The 17,651-nt window shown below is 38.5% G+C and overlaps 1 protein-coding gene across 6 annotated transcripts in view; it reads left to right on the top strand.

Annotated features, from left to right (window-relative positions):
• SLX4IP (SLX4 interacting protein) overlaps nucleotides 1–17,651 on the top strand; it is a 106,185-nt gene that overhangs the window by 53,436 nt on the left and 35,098 nt on the right. For all 6 annotated transcript variants that reach the window (XR_009957838.1, XR_009957837.1, XM_062571548.1 and 3 more), the window contains 2 exons: nucleotides 3,759–3,836; nucleotides 10,977–11,065. Coding sequence is in view for 4 of the 6 variants with exons in the window: in XM_062571548.1 (XP_062427532.1) it covers nucleotides 3,759–3,836; nucleotides 10,977–11,065 (167 nt within the window). In the remaining 2 variants the exon portion in view is untranslated. The remainder of the gene's footprint in view (nucleotides 1–3,758; nucleotides 3,837–10,976; nucleotides 11,066–17,651) is intronic.

Raw genomic sequence — 17,651 nt, forward strand, 5'->3', positions numbered from 1 at the left:
CACATCATCATAATAAGTCTGTAGAGTACTTTGAAGATGTAGATGTACTTTGAAGCCCTATATACCGTAAACATTATTATGACTCTAGTTTAATCTGTGTAGAATAATTAAACTAGCATAAGGAAAATTCAGATTTTGTTTTATATGTGCAATGTAATATTTCAAAAAGTATATGCTTACTTTCACAGTTTAACAGTTTGCAAACTTACCTTATGTTTTTCAATACGTTTAAGTTACCAGGGTTTAAGACTATACTGTACAAACGTAGAGACGGTCCTAATCAAGAGTAATCTGTCAGAAATGTATAATATCTAGGCTATTGGAAAAAAACAAATATTTTTAAAAGCGGTATAAAAATCCTGTGCAATCAGAAATAGCCCTCTGCCAAATAAGGAACAGTTTGTGGGGCAACAGGCCTTCCTAGGCTTGTAGTGCAGGTTTGGAGAAGACTGCTGAATTTAGTTACAGAGCCAGGCAGGTGCCAGATACTGCTGGGAAGTGAACACCTGCCAGGCTACTCCCGATAACTCAGCAGCTCAGAGGCATTTTCCCAGGTTCCCAGATGAATGGTCTCTAATAGCCGTGGGAGAGGGCTTTCCACTGTTATACGCTGTACCACAGCCTCTTCTTGGCAGCCTTGTGGAAGCTCAAGTCAACTTGGCTGTAACTCCTTTGGAAAACAAGTGTTACGGGATAGTTTTACAGTGAAAAGCCAGTGTCTGATACTTCCTCTCAGTGTCTTGGGACTATGAAATATAACAAGCAGGGCAAATTACCGTTCCTTAAAAGGCATTACTCACTGGTGCGTATTACAGCTGAAACTGAACTGCAGCCTTTCTAGAACTACGTTTATTAAGTCACATTCTAGGTTCCAGGGTGTCTCTTTTTCATTTGTAGTTTATTTTTTTGGAACCTTGATCTGATGATTTAGATGCAGTTTTGAAAAAACGAGAAAAAAAAAAACTACTAGCAGAGATGTTATTTTTGCCTATGTTGGTAGTCTGTGTAGGGAGTTATATCAGTGTTGCATGATGAAGATGAAATCTAAGATTTGTCTGAGTGGGCTTGCTGAGCCTGAAATCCATGAAATTTCTTTCTACATTACTGCCTGCAAAACAGTGTTTTAAGTTTCTGCAGTCTGCTTAGAAGGAGTTAATGCTGGGTTATTTGAAACATCTTGCTTGTTCCATCCTTCCAGATAGCAGAAGCGGTAGCTTTTGGTCCTTGCTGAGTATACACTGGCCTTCTTCCCTGTATACAAAGTGTGTTGATGGTAGACAAGTCTGGACTCGAGAACTAATTCAGACTCATGCTCACTAACTATATAGAAAGTTTAAAAAACTAAAAGGTGCATAAAGTTGTCAGATAAGAAAGTGCTCTTATGAGGCTTTTTTGTTTTATGAAGAAGAATGGTTAATTGGTGGAAGCAGAAAGAGAATGTTACAGCTTCTATAGTGCTGCAGTAATTCAGAAAATTTCAAAGCTGTGGAAAAGTTCTGCAAACTCCAGGTAACTTGATGGGCTAGATCAGATTTCACACAAGAGAGTTTAGAAATATTTGATAAGCATAGCTCTGTTTTAGTTTTAAAATATGATATATTGAATGTAACACATCTTAACATTTTCCTGCAGTTACAGCAGAACATCTGTTCTGACTTTTTCAACCAAGTCTTCGTAAATAATCATGGAAACTGAAATTCTCTTCTAGTGTTAATCCCTCTGGGCAGAGCTTATTCTCAGGTATAACACCCTGTAAAGACTCTGTAACACTTTCAGATTTGAGATGACTCTGCAAAAATAGTGTAGAGCTGCCTGGATCACTTGTGTGTGTATGTATTATTTACTGCCTTAGATTTAAGGGAGGTGTTATTCCTCAGAAACGGGAACCAATCAAGATTCTTTAAGAGGGATTTCTGACTTTGTTCCGGCCATTAGTCGGTCAAATATGATTAAAAGCTTACCTCTCAGAGAACACCAGGATAGCAAGCAAAATATACACCAGGATAGCAAGCAAGATATACATATCACTTGATTCTTAGAAGAATTTCAGAAATCATGCTTTTCTCTGTGAAAAGCACAAGATTTCCCCTTTTTAAGTTCTACTGAAGAAAAATACTTTTGGAATATCCTAGGCCCATGTACAAGGAAAGGTTCTCTTAATATTCTCTTTGGAAATTTGTGAAATTGTACTTCTATGAATGTTACTCTTTAGCATTATGGAGGTAACAGTGAAAGACAGTTTTATCAGACTAATAATTTGTTTTATATAAAGGGTAAATTCCTTGATTTTTGCTTACCCTATTAAGAACATTGAAGACCCGTGGATGCCAAACTGGAAGTAGCTAAAAGTAATTTTCTTTAATTGTGTTCATAAATACACGGTTGGTAAAGGTGGTGGATTACATTGAAATTTTTCTCAAATGCTCATCTTCTTTAAGGGATGATTTGACTTGTCATCTCTTGACTTGAAGGGAAGTTTTAGTTGTTTTCCTGAGGGGAAGGAAAAAAATGGCCGATAAATATGAAAAGACTGATTGCGGTCAATAACTGTAGTACTTAATGAGAGATAATGTAGAACATCACTTTATGGTGAGCTCCAAGAGATCTTGTACTCACAGGAGAGTTGTAGACTGCAGAAAAGGACATGCATTTTCAGGCTTATACTTGGAAATAAGGAATACCTTGGCACTTGCTCAGCAGAAACTGAGACTAAGAAACAAGGTCTTTCATTACTTCCTTTAAATTGTTAGAAGAAGATTTTTAAACTCTTCTGTGATATTTGCATATAGAATGTCTGACTGTCTTAGAAGGAGCAATACATTGTGACTTGCAAACCCCTAAAGAGTTAGGGGAAATATTAACTCTCTTTTGCAAAATATATATATATATATATATATTTTTTTTTTAATGAGCTGTACAGAGAGACTATGGAGGAGAACTCACAGATTCAAACTTGTTTCAATTTCAATGGGAGTTAGTTTCCTAAGTACCTTTGTGAATCTAGTTCTAACTGATGTATTCAGAGTCCTTTCAGAATTTAAGTAAAGCAGAAGTAGAAGATGGTTTCCTTTGGTCTAGTAGTCTCTTAATCATAAGTTAATCCTTTCTAGCCTTTTCTTATGCTCCTGGAGCACAAGGATTTCTATCGTTCTTGGGAATGGGAACTGAAGAATCCTCTATATATGTTACAGGTATCTGCTATGGCAGCCAGCATGACTACGTGTGCTTGTAGATATTAATGTTTCTAAAGGTTTATGTTTTTCACTTAATTCAATATAGCTATAAATATTTACATTTTGTGATTTTTTTCATTCATTTTTCAGCATTTTTTTTTACCAACTTTGAGTATGTCATATTTCTCTAGAAGACATTTAAGGTCCTCTGTAGTCTTCAAGTAGAATTTCTGTAAACATATATTAGTGACTAGGAATTTAGTACCCAGGGCTATTGATGGGGACATCTTCTGTGATCAATTAATAGATTTAAATTCATTTCTGTGATTGGATACTAGAACTTGACAGTGAGTAAATTGTTTAGGTTTTCCCCCCTTCTAGATATTAATTTCTTCAGACTTCAGTATATGTAGCTCTTTTAAAAAATATTCCTTTAAAGTTGTGGGTTTTTTTGTGTTCATGAGCTGCTACTGCTTCTCTCTCTACAACAGTCCTTTTTTTTCTTTTCATAATGTGCAACATTTTGAGACCAGAATGCACAAGATACCCTTACACTTACTATCACTGCTTTGATTTATGTTGCAGGCAGCCATTTTCACATTACTGCCCAGTTTATGAAGAGATGGGTCAATCTTCGTTGTGCTTTAGGAGAACGTTATCGTGGTAAGAGACTGATTTCTTATAGTGTTACGCATTTTTGGCAGAAAACAAGGGGATCATAAACTTAATACTTCTGCTAGTTTTTTTGGTATGCTTAATCACATTTTTTTTATTTGATTTTGATTTTTTTTTCCAGGGAATGTTTGCTAAAATTAGAAGTGTTTCTGAACATATATTTCTTTTTTTTAACTTAATTTAAAATTTTGTATGCCTTGCGTCAGGGTAATCAGCTAAGCCACACCAAATTCTCTAAGTATGATGAGACTCAGCATTTTACTGAGTTTCTGCAGGATGAATCAACCAGAGGTTGCAGTATGAATCACCTCATTGTTGCTTGAGTGTCTTGTGACATCAACTGTATGGTACAAGTGTATGCAAGAAAAAGCTTTCATTCGGCTCAGTGCTATAAAATCTTTATATAAGTGATGTCATTGGACCAGATCTTTTTTCATGTTTTCTCAGGCCAAGATGTTCTGTAAGGAAGTGATATCAATCCTGTCCTGCCAACAACAATAAAAAGGCGCTGTAACAATCACTGCCCTTTGTGTTGATCTTTTCATATAAAAGAATAATAAATCAACTAAGTGGTATTAGAAATATGGTTACTTGAATGGAAATCTTTTTGTAATTTTTTGGTTTTTTTACAGGAATTTTATTATAGTCATGAATGTTTAAATCTCTCTTCAAATATCAACTAATTTTGTCTAACTCCATAGTGATTGAAGAGATTACAGTGTTGATTTTAAATATTTTGTCAAACTTGTTCTCCTTGCCTGCTGAAAGAATAGTTGGGCTAGAATAGCAGTAAGCCTGTGATGCTGAGTAGTTTGAGTATTAAATCTTAACTTTTTTAAGTATTAGTGAATGCCTAGAGATGTATTTATTTTGTTAGCCAGCAAATGAGATTATTATAAAATGTAACAATAAAAACGGCTAGCTAGAATCAATGTACTTTACTAATGCTACCAAAAAGAGAGGCTTTAGTTCTCCAGTTAAAACTCAGCTTCCGTGTGAAGTTTCTAATAGGAGAGGGCTTAATTTTGCTGGTTTTCATTGCCAACAAATACCAAAATAAGTACATATCAAATGGTAAATAATTTGGTGCCCGTGTTTCTCTTCTGTAAGACACACGTAATGCTTCATGAACAAAAAACGGACATCAAACCTAATCTAAAAAAGAATCTTGCATATTGTAATTGGTGATACTCAATATCTAAAATAAGTTTACCAAAGAGAGTATTACTGGAACCCTACATAACAATTTCAGTCCTTGCAATAATTTCCCTGCCTTTTTTCTGTAGCCCCTCTCACAGAGTTGTACAATAATTGAGGTTGGAATGGACATCTGGAGAGATTGTCTTGTCCAACCCCCTGCTCAGACATTGTCAGATTGGGTTTTGAATATCTCCTGTAATGGAGACTCCGCAGCCTCTCTGGGCAACCTTTTCCAATGCTTGACCGCCCTTACAATAAAAAAGCTTTTTCTTCGTTTAAATGGAATTTCTTGTTTTTCAATTTGTGCCCGTTGCCTCTTGTCCATTCACCGGCTGCTACTGAGAAGAGTCTGGTTCCATTTCTTTATACTCTCCCATCAGAGACTTATATACATTGATAAGATTCCCCTTTTTAAACAATCCCTGCTCTCTCAGCCTCTTCTCGTATGAAAGATACCCTGATCCCTTAATTGTCTTTGTGGCTCATTTCTGGACTTGCTGCAGTATGTTTGTGTCTCCCTTGTACTGGGGAGCCTAGAATTGAGTGTGGTCCAGATATGGTCTCACCAGTGCTGTGGAGAGGAGGAGGAGAACCTTCCTTGACCTGCTGGTCTTCCTAATGCAGCTCAGAATGCTGTTGGCCACCTTTGCTGCCAGGGCATATTACTGTCTTATGGTGGTGTCCATGAGAACCCTCAGATGCTTTCTGCAAAACTACTTTCCAGCCAGCAGGGCCCCAGTCTGTACTGGTGCATAGAATTATGCCTTTCCAGGTGTGAGGCTCTTCACTTTCCTTTATTGCACTTCTTGTGGTTCCTCTCTACCCATTTCTCTAGCCTGTTGAGTTCCATCTGAATGGCAGCACACCAACCTGGTTGCATAACCGCTCCTCTCAGTTCTGTATCATTTGCAAACTTGCTGAGGGTTCACTCTGCTCCCTTGTCTAGGTCATTAATGAAGATGCTAAAGCGTATATGCCCCACTGTTGACCACTGGGGCACACCGCTTGTGATTGACCAGCAGCTGAAGTTTGTGCTGCTGATCGCAACCCCTTGAGCCTGGCATTTCAGGCTACAATTTTCAGTCCACCTCACTGTCTGCTTATCTAGCCCTTACTTCATCAGCTTGCCTATGAAGATATTATGGGAGACAATGTCAAAGGCCTTATTTAGGTCAGGCTAAACAGTAGCTCTCCTCTCATCTGCCAACCTAGTTGTTTCATTGTAGAAGGCTATTGGGTTGGTTAGGCATGATTTTTCCTTTCATAAATTCATGCAGACCATTCACAAAGGTGTTCTCATCCTTCATGCATCTGGAAATGGTTTCCAGATCATTTGTTCCATCACTGTCTAAGGGATGGATGTGAAGTTGACCATATAATAGTCGTTAGACTGCTTACAGTTTGAAAGCCATTTTACTAGACCTTTGAGAAAAGCATTTCAGGTCTTGACTTACAAGCAAAGAAACATAATTTGGTCACTATTGACATGGAAATGTTAGTACTTTCTTGAACACAGTTCTGCCAGCAGAGTTGGTAGCTCTGAAATCACTGCGAATGGCTTGTGTTCACAATCAAGTTACAGTAGTGAATGGCTTGTGTTCACAATCAAGTTACAATAGTTTAACAAGCTATTGTGGCAATTAAGCTGCAGCTATGGTCTCCATGTGTACATTTTCTTAACTAATAGCAAATGTAAGGTAATATATTTCAACATCTCCATCTTTCATTGTAGTGACTGTAGCAAAGTTACTGCTGGGGTTGCTGGTAAGCACTTGTAGGATTTTGTCAGATACTAATGGAGCTGTGCTTTTGATAAAAGGGCTCTTTCTTGTAGAGAGACAGTTACCATATGGATGACCTGAATCTTGCTGGTGAATTGTGCACATAATACTCACACTTACTTCGTTGCGGCGAGATATTCTACTAGAAACTGCAAAAGACCAGCCTGATATTTTTCTGCATGCTTGTTTCTGCCCTGTCTCAAGATCAGTTGTTCTTAAATTATGCCAAACATTAAAATTGATACATCTCTTGGCGGGGGGTGGGGGGGAGATATATCTCTTAAAAAAAATCTGAGCTGAAAATGTGGGGATGTTAATCTGGGAATTATCTAGTTGGTAAAATAACAGAATCACAGAATGATTGATGTTGGAAGATGATCTAGAGATCATCTAGTCCAATGCTCCTGCTCAAGCAGCTCACCTAGAGCATATTGCGTCCAGGCAGGTTTTGAGTATCTCCAGAGAAGGAGATTCTACAACCTCTCTAGGCAACTTGTTCCAGTGCTCTGTCATTCTCACAGTAAAGAAGTTTTTCCTCATGTTCATATGGAACTTCCTGTGTTTCAGTTTGTGCCTGTTGCCCCTTGTCCTGTCACTTGGCACCACTGAAAAGAGTTCGGCCCCATCCTCTTGACGCCCTCCCTTAAGGTATTTGTAGATGTTGGTAAGATCCCCCTTCAGTCTTCTCTTCTCCAGGCTAAATAGGCCCATCTCTTATGAGGAAAGGCTGTAAGAGAGATGCTTCAGTCCTTTAATCATCTTTGTAGCCCTACACTGGACTCTCTCCAGTAGTTTCATGTCTCTCTTATATTGGGGAGCCCAGAATTGGCCAAAGTGCTCCAGATGTGGCCTCACTAGAGGTGAGTAGAGGGGCAGGATCACCTCCCTCGACCTGCTGATGACACTCTCCATCCAACTTTCCAGCCTGTTCATGTCTCTTTGAATGGCAACACAGCCATCTGGGGTATCAACTGCTCCTCCCCATTTGGTATTATCAGCAGACTTGCTGATGATTGCTGCTGCTGCTGATCCCTTCATCCAGGCCACTGATGAATACGTTGAACAAGACTGGACCTAGTACTGACCCTTGAAGAATTCCACTAGCTACAGGCCTACAACTAGACTCTACACTGCTGAACACAACCCTCTGAGCTCTGCAATTCAGCCAGTTCTCAATCCACCTCACTGTCCACCCATTTGACCTGCATTTCCTGAGCTTATCTAGGAGGATGATATGGGAGACAGTGTCAAAAGCCTTGCTGAAGTCAAGGCAGACAACGTCCACTGCTCTCTCCTCATCTACTCAGCTAGTCTTTCCATCATAGAAGGCTCTCAGATCAGTTAAGCATGATTTCCTCTTGGTGAATCCACGCTAACTACTCCTGATCACCTTCTTTTCCTCCATATGCCTGGAGATGACATCCAGAATGAGCTGTTCCATCACCTTTCCAGGGGTGGAGGTGAGGCTGACCGGCCTATAGTTGCCTGGGTCCTCCTCCTTGCCCTTTTTGAAGACTGGAGTAACGTTGGCTTTCTTCCGCTCTTCAGGTACCTCGCCAGTTCTCCATGACTTTTCAAAGATGATGGCGAGTGGGATAGCTATAACATCCACTAGCTCCCTCAGCACTTGTGGCTGTATCCCATAAAGGCCCATGGATTTGTGGGTGTCAGGTTTGCCCAAATGATCTCTAATCTGGTCCTCCTCAACTAAGGGAAAGTCTTCATTTTTCCAGACTTTCTCTGTTGTCTCCAGATTCTGGGATTCCTGAGGCCTTAGCAGTAAAGACTGAAGCAAATAAGGTATTCAGTAACTCTGCCTTCTCTGTATCCTTCATCACCAGGACCCTCACCCCCCTTCAGGAGCGGGCCTACATTTTCCATAGTTTTTCTTTTGCTACTGATGTATTTGAAGAATCCCTTCTTGTTGTCCTTGACATCCCTTGCCAGACTTAATTCCAGATGGGCCTCAGCCTTCCTCGTTGCATCCCTGCATACTGTGACAATATTTCTCTATTCCTCCGAAGTGGCCTATCCCCCTTCTTCCACATCCTGTGTACTTTCTTCTTCTGTTTGAGTTTTGTCAGGAGCTTCTTGCTCATCCATGCAGATCTCCTGCCCCCTTTGCTGGACTTCTTTCTCCTTGGGATGCACTGCTCTTGAGCTTGGAGGAAGTGATGCTTGAATATTAACCAGCTCTCTTGAACGATTCCAGCTGTCTGTAGTAGGCCTCATCAACTTCCTGATCAGATGGCTTGTAGTAGAGACCCACAACAGTGTCACTCATGTTAGCCTGCCCTTTAATCCTTCCCCATAAGCTCTCAACTTGCTCTTCATCCACCCCTAGGCAGAGCTTGATACACTGCAGTTGCTTTCTCACAAAAAAAAAAAAAAAAAAAAGGCATCTCCACCACCTCGCCTTCCTGGCCTGTCCTTCATAAAAAGCATATAGCCGTCCATGACACCATGACAGCATTCTAGTCATGTGAGCTATTCCACCATGTCTGTGTAATTGCAATGAGATCATGGCCCTGAGACAGCACACAGATCTCCTTTTCCTCGTGTCTATTCCCCATGCTGCGTGCACTGGTGTACAGGCATATCAGAGAGGTGATTGAGCATGCAGGTTTGCCAGGAGGAGTTTAAGAAGATCCTCCATAGCCATGTCCCATATGCACTTCTCTGACTGCATGCACCCACTGGAGGCATCCCAGCTTCAGCCATGCTTTGTTGACTACTCTATTTCTGTAACTCTCCCCTTACCCGATCCTTCCTGGTTTAAAGCCCTCTTTACCAGGCTGGCCAACCTATTGGCAAAGACCTCCATGCCCCACTGATTGAGGTGGATCTCATCTCTCCCCATCAGTTGTTGATCTTCAAACAGAGTCCCATGATCATAGAAACCAAATCCCCATTGCCAACACCAGCGGCACATCCAGTTGTTAACTTGGAAAATCTCTCTCTTCCTCCTCCTATATTTCCCCTCAATGGCAGGATTGAGGAGAAAATGACCTAGGCTCCCAGACCCTTGACCACCATCCCTAGAGCGCTGAAATGCTGTTTGATCATTTCCAGTTTGCCCTAGTATTGTTAGCGCCCATGTGAAAGAGCAGAAGAGAGTAATAATCTGATGTGTGGACAAGCCTTGGCAGTCTTTCCACGACATCTTGTATTTGAGCCCCTGGCAGGCAGCAAACCTCTCTAGACAAGAGGTCAGGTTGGCAGATAGGTGCCTCTATCCCTTGCAGCAGGGAGCCATCCACAACAGTCACTCCCACTTTTCCAAGTGTTCCCGCAAGGCACAGGGTCTGTCGGCCCAGTTGCTTCCCTTGAAGCCATGCCCAGCTCCTCCTCAGCTTGGGGGGCACTTTACCTGTTCTCCAACTACAAGTTTTCAGGAGGGGCAAGGGCTTTGTGGCCTTGTGGCCTCCTCCCACAAGAAGTGACCAGTTTCCAGCCTTGAATATCCAACTATTCTCTTTTCAAAGCATTGATAGTTACTGAATAAAGCTAGGTTTGATCTATTCTAATCTGAAACTTTTCAACTTTCAATCTTCTGTACATAGAAGCTTTGTTATTTGTTCATTACAAACCATATGATCTTGAATAAAATATGTAATTCAGTAAAAGTTAACCAGTTTGTTCAATGATTTCAAAATCACAATAGTCAAGTTGAAAGTCAAGTCAAGTTTTGCTATGTGTGGAATTTTATGTCAAATCTTGATTGAATCTATTCTGCTGCATGACAGACATGACTTACAACTTTTGTTATGAAAAGGTTAATCATCAGAATAGCACAAAAGAAATCATCTTAAGTTGTTTGTCTGTGGGTTCTATGTGGTACATTTGTTGAGGGCCTTGGGTGGACTATTGTGTAGCCATGGCTGTCCTCTTGAGGACTGGGCTTACTTACTGATTATTGAATGGTTTAAAAAGGCAAAGCAACTCAAACCGTGGATGAGATATTGAAGAAAGAAGGTAACAAAATTTCCAGTAATGGAGCAGATTAAGTGACTTCTTGTACAGTTCTTTTTTTTTTTTTTTTTTTTTTTTTTTTTTTTTTACTAAAATAATATGAATATCACCATTATGTGTCTTTGAATATATGCGTATCATTTTTGTAATTTTCTTTTCAATTGTTTTTGTATAGAGCTACGTGTATTTCCAGACAGATTTGTGGTTTGTGTCAGTAAACTTGAATCTAATCCAAGTGCTTGGACATGTGAGAATGGTGCTTTGGTATGTACAAAACAGTTCTACGGTTTTCCTGTTTATTGTAAAATGGTAAGATGAATGTTTGTATATAGATGTAATTATTCACATATTTGTGAATGTCTGGCTGGAATCAGAAAATCACCTAAGCAATTGGACTGAAGTATTCAAAAGGAGGTCCTAAAGTGTGTCTGAAACAATCAATAATGAGAATTTTTGGAAGCTCGGAGTTTATTTGTTTATTTATTCTTAAATAAGATTGCTTATTTAGGAAGCTAGGTATGCTTTCAGCACCTTGGCTTTAGAGATCTTTTTTAGGATCTTTTTTCCTTTACATTTTGTCTTTATAACATTTTATTTTCCAGAATAATTATGGAGCAGTTTTAAATGGCTGTGAGATTTTTTATGTTTTGTTAGTGCTTCTGTTCTGCAGAGCAACTCAAATGAATCAGTGCTAGACCTGCTGGGAAAAAAACTCCCAATCATTTATAGGGGAGAAAAGGCACTGGTGGTTAGTTAAATACCATAGGAAGTTGTACTTAAAATAGTTCATCCTGAACATTTTATCATGGTTAAAGGCTTTTATATTTTATGCTGCAGTTAACTGATAGCTATCTCTGGAGCGCTCATATTGACCCAGGTGGCCTGCTATATGACAGGCAGTCTCTTCTGTGCTCATGTTGAGAGTCGGAATTACATATGGAGGTTTGTGTGTATTTTAGTGGTTTTTATCAAATATATTTAACTATATTTGATACTAAAAAAATAAGCATTTCTTTTACTCGCTGAACATGAGGTTTTTTTTATATCAAATAGGGTGATTTATTTCCTATTCTAGATTCAGATTTTATTATCTTGTTTCCCAAATTGGTAAGTATTCTTAAATGTCAAAGGACTGAGAAAATTTACCTATCTTTCTTTCTCTCTCTCTCTCTCTCTTTCTGTCTCTCTCAAAAAGAAAAGCTAATTGCTTTATAAGTACTTTTCTAGTTTGGTGAAAATTACTTTCTCAATATTGTCTTTAAAATTCTTAGATGCCTTAAACAGAAAATCCTGTCTCTTCATTTTGATTGAGAAATAATTTTTTTCTTGTTTAAATATCTGTCATGAGACATCTAACCCCCGACACACCTTTGATATTCTTAATTTTTACCAGAATATAACAGATCAGAGATCTGTTTTGTCTAGTAAAGAGAAGGCAAACAAAAAACCTAATCATCTGAACTTCAGCTTGGTTATTTCAAAATATTATCTGATCTGTGGAAACTCCTGGTTGTTCAAAAAGTGAGCTTTAAATTTAAAAGATCTTTCAGTGTGATCATACCCTAATCAATAGCAGAGTTTTAGGAGTTTGCTTTACTTATGGATGCAATACAGGCATATATAACTGGAATGTTTAGTGTCATATGTTGGTAGGAGAGAATAAGATAGCTACTGCCAGCCAAATTCCCTGTTTTGAAGAACCAACATAATGTGAACAGATCTTCAGCAGATGTTTTGGAGTGCCTTCATAACTCTTACCATAGAAACTTGAACAGTCCACTGGGGCCTATTTGGATCTGAGGTCTTCTTCAGCATATTTAGTACCAAGTTTGTTATAAATTCTAGCTGACTATTTTGTCAAGTTGGCAAACTGAGAACTGAGTCTTCGGTTGCCACTGAAAGATAATTTCAGGTTTTTGGCACTCCAGAAATAAAGACTAAGAATCTGCACTTTGTGTATGTGCTTTCCTCTATGCAGTTTAACAGTGCATATGTCTGAGTTCCAAACTGAACTTCAAAAGACCTCCAAGAAGACCTTTCCATTGATAGACTGTTGTGTTCTATCAAGGGGTGAAGATGGGGCATATGGTTTTTTCCCTCTGTGTTTTGTTTGAATTTGAATAATTTCATAATTGCATTAAGTTCTTTTGGGTGTTTCATCAGCTCTACCTTTAGTTACCAATTTGAGGGTTTATCTCTGTTTTATAGAAGTAATTGACTAGTAACTAACAGTGACTTCATCATTTTCAGTGTTATTTCAGTAGTCAAGACTTTAGCTTAGTCAAGACTTTAAAATTATTTTTTTTAATTGCTTTTATGCTGTTTTATGCTTTGGGTAAAGCTTTAATTCCTGAACTGTGTCAATAAATGTCAGGCTTAATGCCCTCCTTTTGAATACTTTGAACCAGTTTTATCTCAATCTGATAGAGGCAAATTTATTTCATTCGTTGCTCTTTCTCTTACAATTGCAACTCTTCTGTTTTTCACCTATCTTCAGCAGTTTGTTCTTTACCTTTTCACTGTCTTTTAGGCTATTCTGTACATCTCCTGAAATAGGTATTGATTAAACCAAGAGTTTCAAGAGATGTAGCCAGATAGGAAATAAAATCCTTACATCTGGCATCTTAAGAATCGTTATTAGATTGCGTTTGAGATATACACAAGCAGCTTGAATGTAGCAATTCAAAGCCTTCTGTGATGTCTTTTGTTGCTTAAACAGTCTCTGTCAAGTTGGTTTTAAATGTAATAAAAGGTTGGAGAACACTTCTAAAGAATAGAGCTGAAACGAAATATCAGTAAATTGCCTTCTATTTTACTTTCTATTTTGTAAAATCCATACTTAGAAATGGGTGCTGCTGTGGTCGTATCTAGGGTACTGGCTGCAGACAATAATGCATCATAAGCAAATCTCTATTAAAGAAAGAATACGATAAGGTATTAAAAACACATGAACAAATTAGAAGTCTCAAAGAAAAGATGGAAGAATAGCCTGGCTGATTATGCTAAGTATAGGCATGAAGCCATTGTTTCATGTTTTGTCAAATTATAGTTGTAATCTTGAGTAGTTTTATCTTGAAAAAAGAGTGAGTTTTGAGACCTCTGGCAAAATAGGGAAACTAAGGAAGTATAACAGCTATAGAGACATATGTCATCTGTGTGAAAATGACGACATTTTCTTAATGATTATTTTTTAGAGTGCTAAAATGGAAAATTGGAACTGAATTATCTGAAGAAACAGTGGAAATGGATGTAAGGTTATTGCAGGCTTGAGAACATTTTTTAAATGTGCTAACAATGTAGTATTCATTGATAATCACATAAGCTTTATACTAGAATCTATAGAAGGAAGTAGTTGTAGGGAAGGCATGAAAGAGGTTAAGCTAATGTTGATATTAAAATGGAAATTTGAAAATACTATTCATATGAAATAGGAAAAGAAAATGGAGAATAGTAGATCATGTCTTGATTTAAGAGTATCAAAATTTCCACTGAGCCTTATTTTGTTATAGGGACTATTATGAAAAAAAATAAGATTTTGCAAACAGAATTTAACTCTTAAAATGTACAAAAGGAGAAAAGTGTGAAAAGTATGTGGAGTGCTTTTTAAACCCCAACAAATTAAAGCTAGATAGCAGAGCATTTTGTGTTTTTCATACCAGTCTCATTTTATAAATTGTGTCACTGTACCATACTTCAGACTTAGATTAGAGAATTCATACTTACATTAGAGAGTTCTCTTTAATAAAGCAAATACTTTAAGAGCGTAAGTGACACAGTGTGCTTGGAATCTGATTATATTGGGAAGAGGCTTCTGGTTCTTTCATTAAAACTCGTATATTTAACAGGAATTAGCAAGAGGCTGCTCAATAGAGGAGCAGTATGAGTGTTTGAAGGTAGAAACCCTTCTTCTGGTAGGAACAATTTGCAAAGACTGGTAGAAGATTTTTTGTTAAATTCGGTTATCTTAAGTACCTTAAAGATGATGTTTTATTGTTAAGTGATATCAGATTGGATAGGGGAAAGAAAAAACACCATGAAATACACTTGTACAGTTCACAGTGTATAAGGTGCTAACCTCAGCACAAAGCTGTGTTGTGCATATGTAATATCACTGTTAAACAATTGTAATTGTGGGCTAATCTTTAAAAGGTCAGTCAATGTCCTGTCTATTTCTAGCTCCATATTACTTTCCTTTCTGTTGCAATGGGCCTTGTGATTTTTCAGTTGAGATTATATCAGTTGGATTTGATACAGCAGAAAACTATTTATTTGTTGGATTTCTTTGGAAGGTTAGTTTTCTGTCATGTCAGTTCGCTGAGCCAACTCATCCTGTGCTCATACAATTGATAGTTGTGACACAAAGAACGTTGCAGGAACGTGACAGGATTTGGAAGAAGAGTAGAGGACCACTCCTCTAGGCAGCTGCATACAGTTACCCTAGAATGGAAATAACATTCAAAACATACATTAATTTTACATTTCATAGAATCATAGAATCAGTAAGGTTGGAAGGGACCTCTGGAGATCATCTAGTTCAACCTCCCCGCTCAGCATGGTCACCTAGAGCATGTTAGATAGGGTTGCATCCAGGTGGGCCTTGAATGTCTCCAGAGAAGGAGACTCCACAACCTCTCTGGGCAACCTGTGCCAGTGCTCCGTCACTCTCACAGGGAAGAAATTCCCCCTCATGGTCAGGTGGAACTTCCTGTGCTTCAATTTCTGCCCGTTGCCTGATGTAATATGTCTGATTGATGCTCTTCAAAGTCATTACATTATCCTTTCTTTTTCCTCATAAAATCTAATTTTATTTGGGTTTAGATAATATGCTGTAATTCTTTTTAACTATTATAGGAGGCATAACTAGAGAAGAACAACTTAATATTAAGCTGTAGTTTGATAGCTGTCTGAATGGGGTTAAATGTATTGTATGAATGGGATTAAACACATTGCACTGGTCTTAGTGGCCCAGAAGACAGTGTCGCAACCTATCATTCGTTCATGACTTCTTCAAAATTATATAAAATGAGATTAAACAAGAATACTGAATTACTTCACATCTCTTTTATTCCATGTATACATGTATTCTGTATTTCCTTCGAATCCCAACCTCGGAGGTGGAAACTACTACACCTGGAAAGAGTCATTTGTGTTAGCTATGGCCTCCAAGGCCATCTTCCTCTGAGCTCCTGCTTTGCTCAGATGTGTTATGCTGCTAGGTTTACTCATGTATCTGAAGTACTGAGTTAGAAATGCACTGAGAGCTAGGATTCAGGAGCCATACCTCTCTTGAGATTTTGTATTTACCAAGCTGACACTGGCACTTCTGTGTGTTCTTCAAATCTGCCCCTATGCTCTCTTTGGTTACTGGTGCCCATTTTAAGCAATGATGGGATGGGGATTGCAAGAACAAAACTATCAGTTAAGCAGCAGCAAGTCACCATGTAAACATACCATTCATTCAAGAATTATTAGAGAATTACAGTGAAAAGGTAATCAGTCTGTAAGGAATGCATGCATTTTTTCATTGAAAGTTGTTTGTAGTAGAAGTAATAAAACTATCAGAGCAAATATTGCAATTATTTTTTTTTTTTTGAAGAGGGAAACTGCAGACTAGTGAGCCTTATCCCTACATCACTTAGCGGGACAGATAATTACTTTTTTCTTTAGTGAGTTTGCACTTTCAACACTCCAAGCTTTTGTCAGCTTTTTCTACTCATCCTTCATATTCAGCTGAAGTTGACACAAGACTGGCGACACTGAAACATGCAATCTCTCCTGCCTTCTTTTCCCTTCTATTATCCGTGCGTACTTGTCTGCAACTTCTGTCAGTGCTGGCATGTGTGGAGAGTTGAATTAGTTCAATGACCCGTCTGCAAACAAGGTTTCCTTTGTTGTTGTTGTTTGCATGGTTAGCTTTCAGTTGGATCACTTTGGACAGACTCACTATGTGGCTGCATAAGTGCTTGTGTTGGTACAGGGACTTGGCAGGACCAGGTGTTTGATAAGGGTGAGGCTTTCCTTTCAATGTCAATATAGCTTTAAATTAGCTTAAATCATAAAACTGCTCTCTGAGAAACTAACTCACAAAATAGTGGAGCTCAGGTCTTTGACTCAACCATAAAGAAGAAAGCTGTGCCAGTTAAGATACCCCCTTTTGACCCAGTTGTCTGCCTCTTCTTGAGTATTACCACTCCAGTGACAGTTTGCCGAAGCGTATGTGTGCCTGCACCGCATCTTGCTGTGCATCACAGCCCTGTGGACTCATGCAAACCAAACTCCCTTGGGTTTTAAAGCCAATATGCTGAACTGTGAGTGGCAGCAGCTGAGATATGTTTGTGTGTGTGTCGCCAACGCTGCTGTGGGGACAGAAAACTCCTGCAAAAGGGGAGGGAGGATACCTGAGAGTGGTAATGTGGATTGCCTCAGTGAGATTTGTCTGAACTTGTCTTAGTTTCTTAGTTTACAAACTGACTGATTTATTTTCTGCATGGAAAAGTGAAATAGCTGTCTGCTACTTGTTATATTAATGATCCAGAGAAGTAGATAAATAGTGCAGTTGATAGAAGTATTTCAATTAGTCAAGACTAGAGAAAACTCTGGAGAACTTTGGAGAAACCTCACAGAAATTGCTAACTGATCTTTAGGACTCTAAAAGAAAATTATTTGTTGTTATATATGAAGTAACTTGTAGTGCAAAGAGCAATTACAGTATTCATGCATGCTGCTGAGTGAATTATCTGTAAGATCTCTGGAAAAAGACGAAGATACTGCTACAGGGAACTGATTTGAAAATGATTGTTCAGTAACATTATTTATCTGAAAAGCAGACAGAATATTAGTATGTGTAAAG

Source organism: Rhea pennata, chromosome 3 (genome assembly GCF_028389875.1).
Source record: "Rhea pennata isolate bPtePen1 chromosome 3, bPtePen1.pri, whole genome shotgun sequence".
NCBI classification, from domain to species: domain Eukaryota; kingdom Metazoa; phylum Chordata; class Aves; order Rheiformes; family Rheidae; genus Rhea; species Rhea pennata.